At 41.3% G+C, this 23060-nt stretch overlaps 1 protein-coding gene across 2 annotated transcripts in view; it reads left to right on the forward strand.

Moving 5' to 3' along the window:
• Positions 1-6421: 6421 nt before the first annotated feature.
• n4bp1 (nedd4 binding protein 1) overlaps positions 6422-23060 on the forward strand; it is a 35512-nt gene continuing 18873 nt past the window's right edge. The window contains exons 1-7 of one of the 2 annotated variants that reach the window (XM_036125875.1): positions 6423-7057; positions 14805-15032; positions 15837-16010; positions 16932-17467; positions 18508-18847; positions 21451-21504; positions 21613-21786. In XM_036125875.1, coding sequence (XP_035981768.1) covers positions 6758-7057; positions 14805-15032; positions 15837-16010; positions 16932-17467; positions 18508-18847; positions 21451-21504; positions 21613-21786 — 1806 coding nt within the window. In that variant the 5' untranslated portion in view covers positions 6423-6757. Of the gene's footprint in view, positions 7058-14804; positions 15033-15836; positions 16011-16931; positions 17468-18507; positions 18848-21450; positions 21787-23060 lie in introns of both variants that reach the window. The other variant, XM_036125867.1, reaches the window with a different exon arrangement.

A 23060-nucleotide genomic window follows, 5' to 3' on the forward strand; every position in this document is an offset into this window, starting at 1 on the left:
TTCAAGAGCAGATGAGAAAGCAGGTCTGGGAAGTGTGACATAATCATTTCTAAGGCTTTGGGACCCCGGCGGACCACATAGGGGTCAGACTGGGCCAAAATGGGAGCATTCTAAGGTCAAAACCACTGCAGACCGAAAAGAACACAAAGACCCATCTCACATTTGCCAAAAACGCATTGATGATCCCCAAGACCTTTGGGAAAATACTCTGTGGGCTGATGTGAAAAGCGTGAAACCTTGTGGAAATAGCATTTGCCCCATTGTTTCCAGCATAGTGGTAATTGCATGATTACATGGTGGGGGCAGTGAGGTGGGGGCCTGCAGGACCTAACATAATAGATGGAACTATGAATTCTGTTCTCTGTCAGTAAATACTGACCGAGTCACAAGTTTGAGATCAAGCACACGTTGGGTGTTCTGCCAAAACAATCTCTGTACCACAAGCATTTACGAACAGCTCAAAATCACAATGAAAATTTTAAAATGGCCTAGTCAAAGTCTAAATCCATGACTATAAATAAGCTGGTCAAGCTCAAAAACCCTCCAACTTCCTTGAATTTAATAAGCCTTCAGTTCAGTTGTTTTAATGTGTTGTGGAAAAACTGAGTGGCAGGATGATGTTACTACACAGTTAAAAATAATCAACATTTGCTAAAGGAGGCACAGTTTTAGCCACTTTATACAATTTAAAAAGATATATGCCTCTATGCATAGTATGCCTTTTTTGGCTCTTGAGGGGTGGATAAATTGCCTTGACAGGCCGGATTCGGTTCGCAGGCCTCGAGTTTGACACATGTGGATTAGAACATGGCTTGTTGCTCAATATTAGTGCCTGACCTCACAAATGATGTACTTCTGTAAAAAAATGGTCAAAGACTCCTACGCCTTGTGGAATGCCTTCCCAGATGAGGTAAACCTGGTATAGTTGCTCAGCACGGGCTGATAACGTCTTAATCCATATGGATTTAAAAAAAGGATGTGAATCTGGTCCCCCCGGCACAAGTGAATATTTTGTATAAAATGGCATATATGTTCCTTAAATTTGTTATGAAATTATTTCAAAAGTTATTTTTTAGTGTCTTTTTACATAATAAGTACATAGTTTTTGGCAGTAATCTGTATCCAACACGTTGAACTTTGCATTCCTCCCTCTGGTGTCCCATTCATACAGATTAATATCAGGTTGTATAATTGTCAAGCCACTTCCTCTGTCCGCGCTCTTCCTCGTCTTCACCAGCGTTTAGTTTCCATAAAATTTGTTTCTATTTGTGCGTGTCCCTTTAGAGTTTTATGTTCTACTGTTTCAATATTTCTCTCTAAACGGCTCAGTTTTAATCTCCATTCCAGCAACGAGGTGCTGCACCGAGGTAATATCAGAGGATCGGGGGACAACATTTGTTTCCTGAAGCTCGCTATCGACTGTGGTCAGTAAAGCACAACAATCAGGCCTCTGAAGGGACTCTTTGGACAATTCTCAGCTTAAACCAATGCACTTCTAAAAAGCGTAGATTAATCTGCTTTAAATGCCCTCCTAGGATTCTAAACAACTCAGCAATTTAGTTTAAAAACACAACAATTTCACCCTGCAGGAAGGTCAGCTATATATGAGCTAAGCTGCTCCAGCCCCTTTTCTTTTATTTGTGATTTCACGGGAACATATCTGCCCATCCTGAGCACTGATCTAACTCTGCCACCGTCTAACCAGTATGATTACAGCATTAGCCTCTGGAGATGGTCTCTTGTAAGTTTATTTTACGTTATGCAAGTTGAGAAAGAAAAATATGGAATAATTTCCCCTATCTTTTTTATGTTTTTGATATTGTACAGTGTTAAACAATAGAATACATTGTAGCATGACACAAAACAGTGTAAATTGGGATTACTTTATTACTTTAGTCGCTATCTCTCAGCCGTCCCCTCAACAGGCTTCAGTTGGTCCAAAATGCAGCTGTGGCTCTTTTAACTGACACCTGCAGACAGGAGCACGTCACCCCCGTTACGTTCTCCCTCCGTTGGCTTCTAGTCTGTTGTAGATTAGACTTTAAACTTTTACTGTTTGTTTTTTAAAGCTCCTAATGATCTGACCCTGCCATACACTCCTGATTTATTGAGTTTTTATGTGTGTGGTAGATCCCTGGGGTCATCGACCCAGTTCTTCTTCAATGCTCCCTGAACTCTAAGCCCCAGTGGGTGGAGGCAGATGAGCGTTCACACTGAGCCTGGTTCTGGTTCTGCTGGAGGTTCTCCTCCCTGTTAAAGGGGAGTTTTCCTCTCCACTGTTGCTTCATACATGCTCAGTATGAGGGATTGCTGCAAAGCCATCAACAATGCAGACGACTGTCCACTGTGGCTCTACGCTCTTTCAGGAGGAGTGAATGCTGCTTGGAGAGACTTGATGCAACCTGCTGGGTTTCCTTAGAGAGGAAACTTTCTGACCAACCTGGAGGATCTGATGGAAGCTGACTTTGGAAAGTGCCTCGAGATAACATGTATCTTGAATTGGTGCTATATAAATAAAATTTAATTGAGCTAAATATAAAAATTGGGCCTTCTCGGTTTATTGTAAAGCACTTTGTCTGGTTGGCTGTTTACAGGGTGCAGTATAATCAGCACATTACACTATAGCACAAGACGATGTAATGTGATGCAATATGATGCTATGTGATGTCTTACAGTAGAGATAAAATATTATAAAATACAATACAGTGTAATACGATGAAAATGTGACAAACTTTACTATAAGACACGTTGTAATTTATAGTCAGGGATATATTAATATATACTTCCAATACTATGCAATATGACAGTACATGATATTGTGTTATTGACACAACACAAGATGATTTGATATAAAATGTTATCACACGATACAATAAAAAAATTCTGGAGGTATTAAAAACATTGTGAAAACAACATGATACAATTTGAGACCATTCAACACAACATTTAAAATACAATAAGATACAACATGATATACAATTTTTTAGAATACAATAAAAGACAATGCAAAATAATTAAACACATAACATGATAGGATTTTGTAAAATACATAACATTGTAATAATATACAATACCATACTGTATGGTATGTTTTGTACATTATTACATTTTTTCCATTTTCTGTTTTAATAACTGTACAGTATTTTTCTCGTGTTGTTATTTTGTGTTTTCTATACGGTCTTTTATTTAATATGTATTGTTTTTATATTTTAGCTGTGTATGTATCTACATGCTTCTGTTTTTGCTGGTACACCGAAATTTCCCCACAGAGGGACACTAAAGGATATTTTTATTCTATTCTATTGTCCGCCATCCAACTCAGTAGAAAACAATGATTATGTGACAATTTGGACGTTTTATAAACAGAAAGCTCCCTTTGGGTCAATATGAGAGCATAAAACAACCTGTTTTCAGATGCACTGATGTTTGTACCGTTTAATAACGGATTGATAGATCCAACACTACAACGACAGAACAGTGCTGTGGAAATGTGTTTGCTCCCCAAAGATTTAGTTCGGTCTTTGCTACTTTGTCTCACCTACATTTTTCAGATCAACCAGATCTTAAAAAGGACAACAAAGACCTGAATAAATACAAAAAAAATGAAAATTATGATTTAATTTAGTGAGAATAAAAAAGGCTATCCAACCCAACCAGGGTCTTTGTGGTGAAGGTATTGCCAGCAACTGGTTGGGCCACTATTAGCGGAAACAACTGCCATGTAATGATTCTTTTCCGATGAGGTGGAGAAACTTTGGCCCACTCCTCTTTGTTTGTTTAGTCACACTGGTGGGTTTTCCAGAAAGAACGGCCTGTTTAGGGTCATGCAAAAGCATCTCACTGATGTTTAAATCCAGATTATGACTAGGATATTTCAAAACCCCCAAAACCAGATTTTTAAATACCAGTTGAAAACGGTTTTGCCTCACCAGGCTTTATGCTGTTGTGCTTATATATATATATATATATATATATATATATATATATATATATATATATATATATATATATATATATATATATATATATATATATACATTAGCAATTTAGTGGTCTATAAGAATGTTCTGGCAGTGAGTAGAATTCATGGTTCCATTAATGATGGCAAGTCGTAGAAGTCCTTGAGAAGAAAAGTGGCCCCGGATCATTACCACGTCTGCCATGTTTGACTGTCAGCATGATGTTCTGAAATGATGTTCGTTTTGTGCCAATTCTAAAGGAGACTCCAAAATGATCCACTTTTGTCTCATATGTCCTCTGAGTACTTTCCCAGATATGTGAGGGATCATTAACAAGTATTTTTGGCAAATGTGAGATAAATCTTTGTGTTTGTTTTGATAAACTGGGATTTTGGCCCTGGAACTCTCCCATGGAGGCCCATTTCCCCCCAGTCTCTTTCTTATTGTTAAATAAACGTTTTGCGTAAATGTAAAAAGAAATGTCTTTCCAGAATGATTACTTATTTATCTACTAATTATGATTATTCTCTGTTCTCAAATGTCTTTAGATTGGGGCATGATACATTGCTTTCTGAGATATTTTTTAAGCATATTTTGTTTTTAAGCATATTTCGTTTTAGAGGTCTACCAGTAATCTGGGTGTGTAAAGTAATATTGAACCAAAAACATTTTATTAGTTACCCAGCAGTTTCTAGCACAACTTGACCGACTCCCAAGTTGCATGAAGAGGGTTAAAGATCTGCTGACAAGAAGACTCCAGCCACGCTTGAAGTGTGAGGAAATATCTTTGTTTGCTGACCAGCTCGTTTCACTTTGTGGTTTTCATCCTGGTAATTGAATAACTGTTATGAAAGCCACAAGCCGAAATGTGTTGGTCAGCGAATAAAGTTGTTTCCTACCACTTTCAGCATTGCATTAACACTTTTTCACGGTATCCAATCCCAATGGCGCCAGCAGGGGGTGGCCATGCCATGTCCTGGCCCCACTCACCAGTATAAATTGTAGGAGCATCAGTTTTTAGCATTTCATCCAATTATGCACAGCCAGCAAGGCAGTCGCTCTTCTTGACCTTCTGTCCCGCTTATATTTCTATCTGCCAGTATCTACTTTCCCCTAGTAATTATTTTGTTTTGTTTTGTTCTGCATGGAGTTTGCATGTTCTCCCTGTGCATGTGTGGGTTCTCTCCGGGTACTCCGGCTTCCTCCCACAGTCCAAAAAACATGACTGTTAGGTTAATTGGCCTCTCTAAATTTTCCTTCGGTGTGAGTGTGTGAATGTTTGTTTGTCCTGTTTGTCTCTGTGTTGCCCTGCGATAGACTGGCGACCTGTCCAGGGTGTACAGGACACCAGCACGCTGTGCGACTTCACAAGGGATAAGCGTGTTTAGAAAATGGATGGATAGAATAAATGTACACCTTATTCAATTAAATTTTATTTATATAGCGCCAAATCATGAAACATGTCATCTCAAGGCACTTTACAAAGTCAAGTTCAATCAGATTATACAGATTGGTCAAAAATTTCCTATATAAGGGAACCAGTTGATTGCATCAAAGTCCCGACAAGCAGCATTCACTCCTGGGGAAGCGTAGAGCTACAGGGAGAGTCGTCTGCATTGTACATGGCTTTGCTGCAATCCCTCATACTGAGCAAGCATGAAGCGACAGTGGGAAGAAAAACTCCCCATTAACGGGAAGGAAAACCTCCGGCAGAACTGGGCTCAGTATGAACGGTCATCCGCTTCGACCGACTGGGGGTTAGAGAAGACAGAGCAGAGACACAGCAAGACAGACAAAAAAAGCACAGAAGCACACATTGATCCAGTAATCTGTTCTACATTCCTATATATTCCTAATATAATTACACAATAAAAAGGAATTGTTGTTCAACTCAAAATGTTAACAGTACTGTTATTGGTCTATGATCATTAGTAACATTAAAAATCAAACAATAAACCAAAAGATATTAGTAGGTAAGATAGTTTTCTACAGGCAGCTTTACTACAACGGTAGAATAAAATCCTGAAATCATGGCTTTAAGTTTCAGCGTGCTACCTCAGGAGTTTAAGTGGATCCATCTGAGCCCCCCTATGAAATATTTCTGGAGGCGCCACTGCCCAAATGTAGGCCGTTGTTTACAAGATCACCATAGCAACCAGTAATTCAGCATTTTGCAAATTTAGTTTTCAAACGTCACCAGGGTTTTTTTTTTTTTATAATATATATATATATTAAACACGTTTAGGTCTAACAAAGCCAGCAGAGAAAAGTTAGTATGTGTTTAATCTTTAAGCAACAGCTAATTTTGGCATGTTTCTTTGAAAACTTTCTGAAGCTCGCCTCGTCTGGCCGGAGCAGATTACACCTGCTGGCCACTAGGGGGCAGTGCAGCGGATTTACCCTGATGATCTGTACAGTTTTATTATGTGAAGTCCTCACGTTTTACATCTTCCGTGGTGTTAGTTGGTTCGTGGGGTGTGGTCCGAAATTAGGTTACTTTGAGGGGAGTTTTTTAATTTTCATAACCGTACGGCAGATAATCATCTTAGGACGACACTCGGCCCGGGCTGTCGTGCTCTGATGAGGCCATCACTGGGACTTTCCGGATACGTCAGAACGAACTTCCGGCTTGTTTAACGCTAGCCGCTCTCGCCGCGTTCATATCGTTAGAGGCGGTTAACGTTGCGTCGCAGCTCCGAGAGAAACGCCGACAGGAGGCCATGACGACTCCCAGGAGCCGCGAGCAGCGCCCGGAGGTCTGAATACAGAGGCGCGGTGGTCAGAAGCGACGGGGCGGGATGTCAACAACTCGGCCTCGACGAGTCACCGAACTAGCGTGCCCGGAGCAGCCGGGCAGCAGGCTCGCCGCGTCGGCCGCCCGGCAGCAAGCAGAGGCCCCCACCGTGGACGAGTTCACGGTCCTGGAGGACAAAGAAGAAGAGCTGAACTGTGCCCGGCCCCGCGTGGAGCAGGTCTTCAAAGTGACGTTCACAATCATCGGTCTGCTGGACCACACGGGGCAGCCGCACGGCAGCAAAACATCCCGGCAGATATGGCTGCAGCTCCGGGGGAACAGAGACGACGTGTCGAAGGCGAAGGTGGGTTTGACCGAGCTCTCCGTGGCACGACGCAGCCACTTCACGCCGGTTTATTTCCACCGACCAGCTGTTAATCGTGACGTGTGACCGTTTATTTTTTATTTTTATTATTCGGAAATGAGGAAACCTAAACATGTCGACGGCACCACAGGTGTGTCAGGAGCGACGAGCTCAACTTTACTGACCCGGCAGCTTCTCTGCCTCACTGTAGCTGACTTAAAGTAGTGAGAGAACCATTTATTATTTTAAAATGTCATCGTCTTCCCAACTGTAGGGGTTTATATTATTAAAACACAACGTATTTGTGTTTTAAAGTCTTAATTCTTTCTCTCTGCCACTCATTTACAGTATTTATGGCTCATATCAGACTGTGATTGTCAGCCAAATAAAGCTGCCAGATCCTCCCAAATAAGCAACGCAGCAAAGAAAAAAAAACTGAAATTAAGTCTGTTTGGTGATGGTTTCGACGCAGAAGGCCCTCAGTATGATGGCGCAGAAAGTTCTGAAACGCATGAGAAGTGAAACTCTGATCAGCTTTGGGAAAACCAGTCGCTCCAAATGCCTTAACCTCTCAGGTGATATGAATAAGTAAAATATTTACATGTCAGCACAACCAGCTCCACCCAGAAAGCTGTAAATGTTGATGACTTCAGGAATGTGAGACAGTTACTGCTCCTAAAATGCCAACATCCCTGATCCTGGCGTTATTTGTGGGGAAAGTCACAAAGAGTAGCCGGATTTAAAGAAAAACGCCATTAAACGTTTAACCAATAATCTTTGAATGTTCTTCCTTCTTAGTGGTCAGTTATTGGACCTGTAATCGTACGTTTAGAGAGAAACAAGTCACTGTATTACTTTTGAAAAGGTTTTTTCTAATAAAAACAGTGATGGAGCTTTTTCTAGCCGGAAACAAAAAGGGATTTGGCTTGTATTGTTTTCCTAGTAAGCCTTATAGTTACACCCTTAGTAAGCATTCTGATGGAAACACAGCCTTGTGTAGGCTAATGAAGCATCTGTATTTGAATGTATTTAGTGATAAACCCCAGAAATTTGTGGTTAATATCGTAGATCTTTTTCTTTCTTTTTTTTTTTTGGGTGTTGCAGTTTGAACGTCGATCACAAATTGAGCAAAACGGGCATCTCCAGATTCACTGATAGGAACCGAGCGACTAGCAAGATTATATCTAGTTTACAGATTAATAAGGTTTTTATGTCATGTACACAACAACATTTACTTTGTGGCTGAAAAAAGGTGGTTTAGTTGATCCTTTGTTTTGTATAAAGCTAATTTAAAACAGTTCTTCTAATGTACATTTTGAAGGTTAGCTATAGCAACATACTACCAACTGGATTTCTCTCCTAATTTTGATTAGATTTGAGTATTTTTTTTTATCAGAAGGGACAGTAAGGCTATGTCATTCTGATTATAGTCATTATTGTTATATTTTTTTGTTTTTTGGTGGCGTGGAGTAATCTTTTATCTTCCAGGAATTCGGCATTTCAGCCGACTTACATCCCAAGCAAGGCCAAACAGTTGTAGCCAAACAGTGTTTTCGTTGGCGTTGTTTACGGTCTCCTCTCCGTCATTAAGACCACCTTGGCTTGTTTAACCGAAACAAAGAACAAAGTGAGACAGAGGCGGGAAAACCCCATTTCAGCACGTTGCTGTTGTTTCTAGCGTATAAAGCAGCTGTGGACTTGGGCCAAGTACAACTGGGTCATTGTTTCTAAAAATGTATGTACGTATAGTCCACACATACACGTGAAACAGTTTGTAAACTCTTCACTTTGGGCTGAGAAAACACCAAAAAAGTAACAAGAATAAACAGAAAATCCCTTTTTGTGTGTGTGTGTGTGTGTGTGTGTGTGTGGACGGGGCCTTAAGATATGATTGCTAAACATTAAGAAGATAAACCTAAATGTACGACATAATACCCATGGACAATCTTCATCCTTAGCTCATTGGAGGGTGAACCAAAAAAAAAAAAAAGTATTGAAATAATGATTATTAAATGTCTGGTTCCAAGTATGAGAGGCTACCTAAAAGCTCTTTTTGTCAATTAAATAGTAGAAGCTCTTCTACAGTTTGCTGTAATTGACCTGTTTGTGTTCTCTTTAATGAGTTCTTGCAGTGGAGAGATGTTAGACTTCAGAGTAGAACAATGAGAGTAGAAACGGTCTTTTACGGACCGTAAAGGCGTCTTCAGAGGAGTCTGACAGGCAGATGCTCGACTTGTGATGCAGGAAGTTGTGTTTTCCATTTAAGCTTTATTTAGCCGGGCAGGACACACAACAGTGGCCTGGCAAAAAGTCAGGGTCTGTGGAGGGAGAAGGGAACGCATGACAACAGGAAAAGCCTTTATTGTGTCACGGTGGGTAAAATTCAGGTGTACCAGCAGCAAAGAGCGATTTTACTTAAAGAAAAAACACCTTAGACTTATTAAAACTAGCATACTATGATTATCCCTTATTATCAATTAATAATTGTGCCGTATTGACTTTAAATTAGCTTTTTTTTTAATTATTCATATACTTAATTTAGTGTGCCCAGATTTCCTCATTGTGGGACAATAAATGTAAATCTATTCTATAATCAGCATAAAGGAAACATGCAACTGAGGAGGGTTATTGTAGGAAATGTGCAAAATGTCTTTGTGTCTTTATGCAAAGAAAACACCAACACACTATTAGCAATAATGTGGAAAAAAACTGTGATAAACCGATAAGCTCATCAGGACGCGACAACGTAATATCACATGATTGGTGCAACGCATTATATGTTAAGAGTTTGGCCTCAGTAATAATAATATAGCATGTTTTTAAGCGAGGACACCAACTCTGATCGTCAGTCGTTTCTTTTTTATTCTGCAGAAACTCAAAAATAATAATTAACAGAAGCTAATTGCGTATAAAGGAGATGGTCTGTGGGCTTTTCTTTTTTTAGAAGCTTTCTAAAAACTTTATGCAGGTCATTTTGATCAGGAACCTGTTGTTTTTTTTTATTTTATTTTTTTAAACTGACCTCAATCACACTTTAAACCAGGGAGGAGCATTTCTACTAAAATTACTTAACCTCAGGTTTAGTTTTTCTTTTTACAGGCACTAAAGCCGTGCCGTTAAATCGCATATGTTGTGAAAAGAAAGATGCGTCTTCCTCGTCTGCAGGTCCAGTCGGCTCCGGTCCTGAATCCAGAGATCATCTCTGGATCGGTCTGGATGCTGTTTGGTTCCCACGGACCGGTCGTCTTCTTCCGCTGTTTCTAACGGCTCTTACGCCCGCCACATAAAATGTTTTCTGCAAGAGGAAGTCTCTGGGGTGAAGCGGCTGAAGCAATGGCCAGCTTATCAACATATTTTCCACAACAGCAAAGGCACAGGAAGCCCGTCTGACCATAGGCGCTGCGCTTAGAGAGCGCGCTGACACCAGGGGGATCTCCACGTAGGAAGTACACGCTCTGGGTTCCTGTAGCTGCTTTACATGAACACGGTCGGACCCGGACGCCCCAGCAGCTGCTCTGGGATCAGATCAGGTCTGGAGCCGTGGGGCAGGAAGGTAGCAGCGCCTCCCGTTTGTTCTGAGTCGTATAGAAGCGTCGCCTGAGAGCAGAGCCCAGAAAGTGGTGGGAGCCTCGCTGAAGGCAAGCGTTTAGATCAAAAGTTGACCCGCCGGTGTGAACGGGTGCTTCTTTTTTGTTTTTATTCCTCTGTGATTTCCCACTGAAGACACTCGTTCACACGTCTGCGTCACGAGTCTCGTCGTGTTTTACCCGCCGCTCTGAGCTCTAAATCTACCTGTCGCTGTTTTAGACATAAAGTTCTTCTCAAGAACGGCGTCCTCGATTCTGAGCAACTGATCTGGGTCTGGATTACTCCTGTAACGACATTAGAAGGTTGCATCAATACTATTTTGTGCAAATAATCTACATTATCGTGGTTTGGTTCAAATAACTGTGAAGCCAGCTGCAAAAATCTGTTTGTTTTTTTTACCCAGAGGGAAGCGGCAGAGACTCCAAGCAGATAGACCACTAGCTGGGACTGGAGCCCTGCAAGGCAGCCTTAGTCGTAATTACCCAGCATTCACTGTTGTTGTTGTTGTTATGAGCAGAAAAGGAACTTTAAACTGTTTTAATGGAGGATCTTTTATCGTCACCGCTTTAATTGGTTAATTAAATGTCTCGTTTAGTCCAGATCGGGCAGCTAGTCTGCCTGAATATCAGGAAAGCTGACCTGAGAGATGAGGTCAAGACTGAGTAGGAAAGCAACACGTAACAATTGGTGTTTGTTTGGGGTTGACGTATCACAAACGGTTTGTGGTGATTTAATTTTCACACAGAATCAGCTACTGTTGGGAAAATTTATCGTAACTGGTTCATCTGTAGTCTGGAAAAGTCTTTCTTTGGGTGGGAATCTGGACGGCTGCCTGCCCTCTGAGGCCCTGCAGAGACACTTTAGGCTGGGTTGATTCCTGGAGCAAACACAAAATAAAAGCCTGGACAGGGTCTAGGTGTTCATTGGAAATAAATAGTGGATGTTTTGCACATGCAAACATGTAAAAGGGTAAAATAAAAAATCTGAATGTCAGTAAAAGGTTGGAAACATCAAATAGAAATGTATCCAGGAACCCTGCATACATCAAGTTAGTTTGTTAATGGCTTTATATTGGGTAATATATTGTTGTTGTTTTTTAAACGAGATATAAGATGAGACTCTATTGTTTATGTCGATGATTTTGTTGCATTATAATTACACTTTTACGTATTCCAGTAGGTTATTTTTCAGCTGTTTCTCATATTTATCTACAGATGATTGTTAGAAAATGTGCCTGTGAGTCATTTGGGATAAAGATTGTATTCAGAGACGCCTTTAAATAACTTTTTTTATTAAAAAAAAAAACATTAAGGTAAATATTGTATTTCGGCATTCCACCTGAAAATATGGAAATGTTATTTTTGCCCCATATGGCCCAGCCATAGTGGCTTTACTCATAAACCGGGTCGTTTCTCTTGACCGCTTCCATTATTTTCCAGGACTATTTTCTCTGCATGCATTAAAGTTTTTTCTATTCAGTACACTGCAAAAAGGGAACTAAAAGTAAGTCAAATTTGCTTGAAATTAATGTATTTTCCTTGATTTAAGCAGGTAAATAAGACTATTTGCCAATGGAATAAGATTTTTGCACTTAAAATACGAACAATTCATCTCTATCATCTTATTTCAAGTGCGGGATGTCTAATTATCTTATTTTAGGGGTAAAAATACTCATTCCATCGGCAAATAATCTTATTTACCTACTCAAATCAAGGACAAATACACTAACTTTAAGAACAGTTTACTTATTTTTAGATCCGTTTTTGCAGTTACGGAAAAGTGCTGCTGCATTATGGGTAAAAAGTGACGCATTATAAACTCAAATACTCATTCCATTGGCAAATAGTCTTATTTACCTGCTTAAATCAAGGAAAATACATTAATTTCAAGAAAATTTGACTTACTTTTAGTTCCCTTTTTGCAGTGTAAAAGCTATTTACAGTATTTTCCTTTCTTTAATTTAGATGCAATTTTTACACTTTTTTTTTTATATCAACTTGATGTGTTTTTAACTGGTTTTAAGTAAAACCCTCCCAGCGTAGCAGCACCTCGTTCCCTCCCATATCAAAGCAACCTGAGCGTCTCATTGTTGAGTCATTTCAAACGTGCTTCACTAAGGCTAAACGGACGCGTCACGTTTTCAGTCAGAGCGCCGCCACGCCGCAGCTGATTCATCCAAACATCGGCCTCAGCCAGGAGAGTCCCCCAATCACTGCGGCTCGTCCAGGTTCTGACAACAAGCAGTCCGACTCCGGTTCTGCTCTGCTGTCAGTGAAGACGGTCTAATAGAAATGTCTTCTGGCGTAGTTGGTGCAAATAAGCAGGCTATCAATCTGGGTCATCAGAGACCGAGCCTGGGGGAAGAAAACGGTCTCTGTGGCGGTTTTGATAAATAGTGTCAGTATTCACATCTATTACTCAAGTAGTATAGATACTAGGGTTTAAAAATACTTCCCCAGAACTATCAACTCAAACCTTTTACTCAAGTAAAAGTACCGGATATAAAACTACTTAAAGTATTAAAGTAGAAGTAGTTGAGATTGTTTCATCCACATATGTGTTGAAAACGGCCCATTTAGTCCAATGAAAATATATTAAAGGTCTATTTAGCGATTCTGAGCATCAACGTGGGTTTGATGGTCTGGTTGCCTGTAAGTATTGGTGCAAAAAGTCAAACTTCAGAGACATATTATTAATAACCTTTTTACTTATTATTGGAATGAAAATGAACATCCAGGCGCAGGTGCAGGGATTGATGAGGACAACAGATGTAAGATAACAGAGCTGGACATAAAAACGAGAGCGTTAACCGCTTATAACAATTAGCCTTGTATGGTCGTCTGTATACAATAGACTGTGTCAAAATTAGGGCTGACGATTTTGGAAAATAATCTAATTGCGATTTTTTTATTTTTATTTTTATTTTTTTTTAGTTTAATTTAACCTGCAAATCAATCTGTTTCATCGCTGTGCAGATTAGGGGCTAAAAGAGCCGCTGCGTTTTAACTCCTGCCAACGATATATTTCTACTTTTATCTGCATTAACCACAAGCAACAAAAATGGCGTCTAGATAAAGATGTTTGTAAACAAGGACTATTTAAAACAAGAACTTTTAAGTTTTTTATTTATCAGAATATTATTCAAGAGAACAGCTTTTAATTTAATTGGACATCAATCCTTGTTGAACATAAAGTGGAAAGTGCAACCAACAAATAAGTCTATGTATTAAACTGATTGACCCGTACTTAATGCTATGGAGAGATTCCTGAAAGTTTCTGGTAAAACAGTATGAATATATAAACTTTAAAACAAGTAATAAAATTAGATTATCTCACTGCTGCAACTCTCTTCTCTTCCATGTGGAGGCAAACCCACTTTAAACATTTTACCAACACCTAAAGGACGCGTCTGATCCACTAATTGTTACATAGCCAAAAATTGCAGACCTCTGCGATTTGGAAATTGCCTTTTTTTTAAAATTGCGATTATATTGAAAATGCGATTAATTGTGCAGCCCTAGTCAAAATGAGTGATTAATCCTAGCGGTTAATCAAAAGATGAAATTAAGGAAAATGATAAATTATCTAAAAAATGCTACGTTCTTCCTCTACGTTTTGTTCTTGAGTTTTTGTCGGGGCGTTTGACAAACAACTTGGTGCAGTTCTTCCTCCAACCACAATGAAGATTATTGTGTTCTGCCGGCGCTAATTATCTGAATATTGTTTTATTTTATTTTTTTATTGATGAGCCAGAATTAAAACAAGCTGAAATACATTAGAAGTAGTCAAAATGTAAGGAGTAGAAGTAAAAAGTAGGCTAAAAAATAAGGACTGCACCAAAGTATAAATAACTACATTTTCTACTTAAGTAAGGTAATGAAGTATTTGTACCTGAAGGTAAAATCTAAACAGTTTGGTGCGGGATGTGTGGCGTCTGCAGAGATGTTGGCCTGGACTGGTTTAAGTCTGGGATGGAGGCAACGTCAGCCCCGTTGATCCTCTCTGCAGACCTGGGTTTTTGTTTTCTTTTGGTTCTAGATGAGCCGATCCACACAGACGGAACCAGGCAGGAATAAAAGCAGATGCCTACTAACCTCAGCTTTACGTTTCTTCGTGCTTTTTCTGTTTGATTGATTTCACTCCTTCATGCTTCCTGCAGGAGTACGTTAGAGGGCTGTGCGACCCGGAGCTGCAGAAAGAAGAGCGCTATCCCACGGACATGCACTGCATCTTCGCCGGGGCCCGGGGCCTCTTCCTCGACAGGCTCATACGGGACACCAGCGCCGAGGTTCTGGTGCCGGAGCCGGGCCGTCTGTGGCTGCTGGGCCGAGCTGAGCCCGTGGTGATGGCTCAGAGCAGAGTTCAGCAGTTTGTCGCACTGTTCCAAGTAAGGCTGGTAGCATGTCGCTAATTAAAGGGGCAGGGGGGGGGGGAGGTAGTTCAGGGTTCCTGCGGATCCATAACAAGTCTTAAAAGGTATTGAGTTCTGTAATATAAAACTAAGGCCTTAATTAGCATTAAAATGTCTTAAATCAGTCTTTCTTAGGTCTTAAAATTGTTACCAGGTCATAAATAGGATTTTATTTTTGTAATCCTTACCAAACAGTAAAATAATTGACACAATTATATATTTTTTAAATTTACCGAACGGCTCAATGTAACCATTATTGGTTCCGTCTCAATAGCAGAACCAATAAAAACTGTTGCGGCCGGACCATAGCTGTGAAAAGGAGTTGGCACTGGTTATGTTGTGGTTTTTAAAACTGATTTATAGTTTATTTCAGTAGAGAACAAAACAAAGTTTGTGAATTCAGTTGTTAAAAATATATCTGTAATTTGTGTGTTTTTAGCTTTCTTCCTATATGGAATGTTTTTCAAAATTTTAAACATGTCTACTGGGCCAGAAAATAATGGTTTATGTTAAAATAAACATTTGGGTGAAGTTGTCGCAACCAGGTTTATCTTGTTTATTGTGAAGTTGGTCTTAACTTTTTATTTCAAGTGGCATTAAAAAGTCTTAAAAAGTCTTGAATTTAACTTGCCTTATGCTGTAGGAACCCTGTAGTTAGATATTCAGAGCCTTTTCTTTACTGTCAGTCTAAAAAAAAGAGAGAAGGGTTATGAAGGTACCAGTTGGGCAGTCGGCCTAATCGGTCTGCTCGGCGTATTTTTTTTTCTTATTTCTGTGCAGGACAAGAAGAGTCTACCAAGTGACCGAGAATCAGCAGTGAAGCGAGCTTTCAAGTCGTTTGTGGAGGAACGAGACGACAAATACACCATGGAGCTGCTGCTGCTGCCCAGCGCCCTGAAGGAGGAGTTACTGGGCCTGGTTCACAGCCCCACCAGCACAAACGCCTCTGCTCCGGTTGGTCATCTATGGCGTTTAGTCACAGTCTAGAGCAAACGCTCCTGTTATCTGAGAACGGCTGTAAAAAAAAACCAAAAAAAACAAATAAGAAGAATATCTGAATTAGAATATTGTAGAAAAGCTCAAATGTTTCAGCAATTTGGTCCAAAAAGAAGAACTTGTATACTAAATAGTCATGTAATGAGCTTGTACCATATTTTTTTGGACCATAAGGCGCATTAAATATTCTCCCCAAGTGTGTAATATCACTCCTCCTCTCCGCGTACACACATACTACCTGAGAGGGAGAGCTATCCGTCTCTGTGGGGAGGACAGAGTAGCTGGACTACACTGCCCTGTTTCTACCATAAGAGCAAAATAAACTTAACTTTTATATTGAATTAACTTACTAGGTTTATTGTTGCTAGTGCTGCCTTACATGAATGCACTTCTAGTTTAGGCATTACAGTCAGGCAGTCTGCTAGACAGCTCAGGGGTCCTATCAGGTAGTGACAGTGTACCGTAATGCTCCTAATATCCATTGTTGCTAACCAAAGTCATGTTTACACATTTTAACAGATTTGTGAGCGCATTGTACCAAATAAAATCAGTCAGTAAACACAACGGGGATCATATATAAGGCGCGCAATTTTTGAGAAAACTTAAGGATTTATATAGTCCGTCAAATACAGTAAGCTTAGTTAGCTCCATTTGAACTCAAAATGAGCTTTATTGTCATGTAAGGTTTTACGCGTATGAGGAATTTGCTTTGGTGAGAAATTAAAGATTAAGAAGTTACCAGAACAACGGCAAAGTCTGAGTCCTGAGTTTGAAAGTTGGGTGTTTCTCGCCTGTTTAGAGCATAAAAAGAGACGCCTGGTGTGTTTTATAGTATCTCAAGAGGTAAAAAGGAACGTCTTCTTTGTTTCCATCCAACAGGATTCTTGTAGTTTTCATCCCCACACTCAGGCCAACCCGGCGCTGCTACCCTGCATGGCAGAGGTCGACCAGGACCGCTCGCAGAGCAGCACTCCGGTGACGGAGCTCTCCAACCGCATCCTGGACACCAGCTTCGAGGAGAGAAGTGTCTCTGCGGCGTCTGGAGGCGGGAAAGCGGCGGGCGGGGTGGGCTTGGGCCAAGACGCGGTCCTGCTCAACGGCACCCGACCCTCGCACAAGCGGCGCTCATCCGAGAGCGAGACTCGAGACACAAAGAGGCAGTACTCCCTGGAGCGCAAGGAGGAGTCGCCCGAGAGAACGGCGAGGGAGCGCCCCCGGGACAGGGAGGCCCGGGGGCCCAGCGGCAGCTGCAGGTCCAAAACCCCATCCGCTTCCTCCACGCTGTCGTCCTCCTACCCGGGGAAGGCGAACACGGTGGCCGGTCCCATCACTCAGGAGTCCTGCGACGGCGCTGCAGACGACGGAGAGGCCGTCAGCCCGGAAACTAACCTCCGCTGCTTGGTGAATTTTTTCAGGTAATTTCCAAAATAATTCAATTTATTGCTGCATTAAATGCTCCACAGTGGGGTTTAAGCCAGGGGTGTCAAACATACGGGCCGCAGGCCGGTTCCTGCCCGCCGAACAATTTAGTGCGGCCCGGTGGCTAAATGCATTATCATTATTCAACAAATTTTTTATTTTATTTTTCAGTGTCCTGTCTGGTAATGTGGCAATAAGAATTGTTGTCTTAATGCTAAAAAGAGCTCATCAGATTTGACTTTCACAAGTGGAGCAGTACTGCTTTTGCTATAGTGCTCCGCTTGATTTATGAATGTGAATAGTTTTATGATTCATGCGGGGAATATCTCAAATGATATGGACACTACAATGGGAAAGTAGGAGAGGAAAGGAAGAACAAGACGAACAAAAGAAAAGGTGAAAGAAAGAGGAGATAAAAGGAAGAGAATGATAAAACAATTATTGAAAAAAACATGTACTTCGTTTAATTGAAAATCTGCAGTTCCTATATTGTCCACGAGGGGCGCTGTGTTTTAATCAGCAGATGGAAGCACTGAGTTTCAGATGTGGAAAATTGATTTTAAATAATTTTTTCATTTTTATCTGTTTGATGTATTTTGTAATGCAGAACAGTGATTTTAAGTTCCAAAAAATGTGAATACATTTTTTTCAACATTGTACAATCACTGTGATCAGTTCTTATGCATAATGCACAAGTAAATGTTTAACTGAGTAAAAGTATTGTTGAAATTGCACATTCTTTTCTTAAAAACGCTGAGGTTATTCATAATATATTGTGTAAAAGTGAAATTCATTTAATATAAAAATCAACAACAAGTCCACTTTTATTAGTTCTATTTAATCTTGCAATGAGTTAACTCGTGTGGCCCTCTTGAGATCAGATTAAGCTGAATGCGGCCCCTAAACCAAAATGAGTTTGACACTCCTGGTTTAAGCACTTTTAAACCACGTTAGCTCCAGATATGGTCGACAGGAAGCTTCTATTGACTCCTCCAGCTCATGTTAGGACACCCTTTAAATGTTCATTGTTTTCCAGAACCATGGGCTACCAGCAGGAAGTTGTGGAGCGCGTTGTCAAGGCGACGGGACAGACGGAGGACACCTTCCTCATCCTGGAGAAGATAGTCGAAGAAACCAAACGTGGTGAGCAGGACCCCAGGGGAGGAGAGCGAGAGAGGCGAATGAACTCTGCGCGTGCCTCCGACACGCTCTGCTCCTCCTCCTCGTCCTCCGTGTCCCGTTTCAGGGATAAGGAGCGGGAGCTGGGGGAGTCTGGGAGGTCCAAGGAGAACATAAAGCCCAGCCAGCGCGGCGGAAGCAGCAACGGGTTGGGACACCGACGGAAATGCAGCGGCAGTGAGACGAGCACCCAGCAGGTAGCCCACATCTCACTTAAATCTGCTTCTACGCATTTTTCACCGAATACCACAGTCGGTGCATTTTAAAGCCAGCGGAGAAGGCAGGAGAGCCAAAAATGCATTAAAGGCGTAAAGGACCCGTTTACAGCACTGAGCTATATAATACACTGGAGTGCTAATCACCGTCTGTTTGAACGAGTCGCTTTGAAGCCACCAGCCGCCATATTGGTACTCCCTATTTTCCCCCAGTAACTATGGAATATGTGCGCTACAGCATCAAATAACGAGGATTTTCTCATGTTCAGGGGGGGCTAAAAACTTTTAAAATGTCAAATGCCATATACTTTTGTTATGTTGTAAAACTATCAAGTTCTGAGAAAGTCATGTGGTGAAATATTTAGCATTTTATTAATTTAAATATATATGTTTAACATTTATAAATATATAAATAACAATATACAAAAACATATATTTACATATGTGTATACATATATACATGTACAAATATTCATATATACATATCAGTGTTTCCCGCAGGAATTTGTTTATGCGAGGCGGAGCGACTCGCCGTGCGGGGGGGGGGGGGGGGGTGGACAACACGTTGTCCGCGGACAGACTCGCGGAGCGGGGGGGGGGGGGGACGACACGTTTTCTGCGGACAGACTCGCGGAGCGGGGGTATCCATCTGTTTTTTCCATGCCATTCACGCACGCGCGAAAGCGCGTGTTAACGTCACTTTTTTTTTTTTTTTTTTTTTTTTTTTTTTTTTTTTTTTTTGGGGAATGTTGGCGTGGCGGTAGCGTGAGTTTGGCGTGGCGGCTGCCACGCCAAGATAGCGCTGCGGGAAACCCTGCATATACACATATATATATTTAATATGAATAACATGTAAAATATTTCAGCAGCTAATTTCCTAGTAGTTGATAGTGTTAGTACATCCACTGACTGTAGAATTACCTGTTAAACGTTTTCACTGAGCCAGAAAACTGCATGTTATTGCAACCAAATCCTATGGAATTCTGTGAGAGTAGGGAGTAGCAAGATGGCGGCCAGTGACTTCAGTTTTTCGGCAAAATCAGCACTCCAGTGTATTATATAGCTCAGTGGTTTACGGACATCTCTGAAAACGTCAGAGCACGTTTGGAATCGGACAATGTCTTCAGAAACAGAGCAGATCTGAGTTTTACGCGCCGATTTTTCTTGCTTCAACAATCCCGGGGTAACCTGAAAGTCCTACTGCCAGACCAGGACCTTTTATCTGTGGAAGAAAATGAAAATAATTAATTAAAACTGTATCAAAATGCGCAGAGAGCTTCCAGAATCTCGGGTTATGGCTTAAAGTGTTTGAAGTGGTAGAAAAAGACGTCCTTTAGCGCTGCTGGTAGGTTTGTTCGTTTTTTTATATCGATGTAGCAGCAACAAGCTTTCAGGCTTCCTCAGTGGTGTTTATACAGATAAAAGTGAAAAAAATGCTGTTTACCATGCGGGTCAGTCGGAAAAGGTGATAAATCTCTGTCCGGTCTCTTATTATACGCGACTCATATTAAAGTTCACACTTTAAATCTTGACTTTAAAGCTTCACAAAATGTATCGCAAAAGTAAATGTTAGGCCACATAAAAGCCGACTTATTTCTGCTTAAATGGCGCCTCGTTTGTAAGGAAGCAGAAGAGTTGATTGTTGCACTCGGGGAAACTTAGGGTGAAAATGGGGGTCGGCCGCTCGCTCATTATTGGAGGCGACCACAATGCAGAGAGGATTGGAGATAAGGTTCTGCAACCAGCGGTGATCCCATATCTCTGCTCTTAGGGGCCAAAGTCTGTCCAAGATGTCGAGGTTCGCCGCCACAGACGAGGTTTATCAGAGAATAGTGGTGAGGACGGTTTGGCCAGCCTGCAGTCCTGACTTCAACCCTGTTAAACTTGATTTTAGAACAGGAATGGGAAGAGTTACAATAGAGACCAATTAGAGGAAGTTTAATTTAGATTTTTCTAAGAAACCTGTTCTTTTTGCTGGATATCATGTCCTGTCTTTATATTTGCCCGCGTCCTCACTAAGACTAAGAAAGTAGAGAACATGGACCCGGTTCTAAAGTCCTTCCATGGCTCCCTGTATCTCAGAGAATAGACTTTAAAATCCTTCTGTTAGTCTATAAATCCCTGAATGTTTTAGCACCTAAATACATCACAGACTTGTTATCAGTGTATCAACCCTCCAGACCACTCAGGTCTTCTGGCTCCAGCCTGCTCTGCAGAACCAGAACCAGAACCAGACATGGAGAAGCAGCATTTAGTTCCTATGCTCCACTTATCTGGAACAAACTTCCAGAAAATTGCAAAAGTGCGGAAAGCCTGAGTTCTTTTAACTCAAGATTAAAAACACATCTGTTTAAAATTGCCTTTGACTGTTCTAGTTTAACAGTTTTACTGTTTTTAATGTTCTTTTTTTGTTACTACATTCTATCCCTACTTGCTTTTATTCTATTTTCTATCTACATTTTATTATTTTGCTATATCTTAATCATGTAAAGCACTTTGTATTGTCTTGTACTGAATTGTGCTATATAAATAAATTTGCCTTGCCTTGCCTATTTGTCAAACACCAACGTGGACTCTCGTTTCAGGCCATCACGATCAAGAGAAGCTCCAGTGCTCAGGGCGGAGCCGGGAACTATGAGGTAATCACGATCGACGACGACGACGACGTTGTCCCCGCTAATGTGGCCAAAACCGCCGACGGTAGAATGTCTCGGATAATGACAATGACGCACCCTGACACCGCGCAGTCTGGATCCCGGACGGACTACCTGGCGCGAGGAGGGGGCGGAGTCACGCAGCGGGATTACCTGTCGCGGTGCGGCACCCAAACGTTGGGCGGACCGGTGAAGGTGGAGAGCGTGACGGCGCTGCGCAGCACGCCCCAGTGGCCGAGCAACGCCTCCCTGGCGTCGACTCCCAGCGTGAGTGTTTCTGTTTTTTGCTGGGTTGTGGGGAACGAGGTTAAAATCATTGTACCACGTAAACGCTCTCTGGCTGTTATACGGCTTTAAATGACACCAAAACAACCTCAGATTACTGGAATCTGGCTGTCTGGCGTGCTTTAAGCCCAATATGGAGTCCTGGGACTGGACACCCAGCCAGTTGCTCCACTCCTACACAATTTGTCCGTTTTACAATTCAATTCAGTTCAATTCAATTTTATTTATATAGCGCCAATTCATGAAACATGTCATCTCAAGGCTCTTTACAAAGTCAAATTCAATCATATTATACAGATTGTTAAAAAATGTCCTATACAAGGAAACCAGTTGATTGCATCAAAGTCCCGACAAGCAGCATTCACTCCTGGAGAACCGTAGAGCCACAGGGAGATTCGTCTGCATAGTTGATGGCTTTGCAGCAATCCCTCATACTGAGCAAGCATGAAGCGACAGTGGAAAGAAAAACTCCCCATTAACGGGAAGGAAAACCTCCGGCAGAACCGGGCTCAGTATGAACGATTCATCTGCCTCGACCGACTGGGGTTACAGAAGACAGAGCAGAGACACAACAAGACAGACAAAAAAAGCACACATTGATCTAGTAATCTGTTCTACATTAGATGGTAGTAGCGGGTGAGCCGTCTTCTCTGGATGATGTCACAGTTAACAGAACGCCAGACCAGGTGTACCTACTATGAAGAGAAAAGAGAGAGAACAGAAAGTTAAAGCAGAAATGACAACTCGTAATGCATAATTGAAGAACAATAGAACTCTATAGAGTGAGAAAATTAGATCCTGATGTCCTCCAGCAGCCTAAGCCTATAGCAGCATAACTATAGAGATAGCTCAGAGTAACATGAGCCACTCTGACTAGAAGCTTTGTCAAAAAGGAAAGTTTTAAGTTTAGTCTTAAAAGTAGACGGGGTGTCTGCCTCACGGACCAAAACTGGGAGTTGGTTCCACAGGAGAGGAGCCTGATAGCTAAAGGATCTGCCTCCCATTCTACTTTTAGAGACTCTAGGAACCACCAGCAGACCTGCAGTCTGAGAGCAAAGTGCTCTGTTAGGAACATACGGGGTAATCAGTGAATTTACAGTGAATCGGTTTTGTCAAATAGTGCGAAAAATGTTCAAAGTTGTTCTTAATGACCAAAATATAAAGGCCTCCTACTGTAGAAGTGCCAAGCACGGAGGTGGAGGGCTGATGATTGGGGCCTGTTTGCACTTTACGTTGTGTTTGTACTGAAATGTGCT

This window comes from Fundulus heteroclitus, chromosome 2 (genome assembly GCF_011125445.2).
Source record: "Fundulus heteroclitus isolate FHET01 chromosome 2, MU-UCD_Fhet_4.1, whole genome shotgun sequence".
NCBI classification, from domain to species: Eukaryota; Metazoa; Chordata; class Actinopteri; order Cyprinodontiformes; family Fundulidae; genus Fundulus; species Fundulus heteroclitus.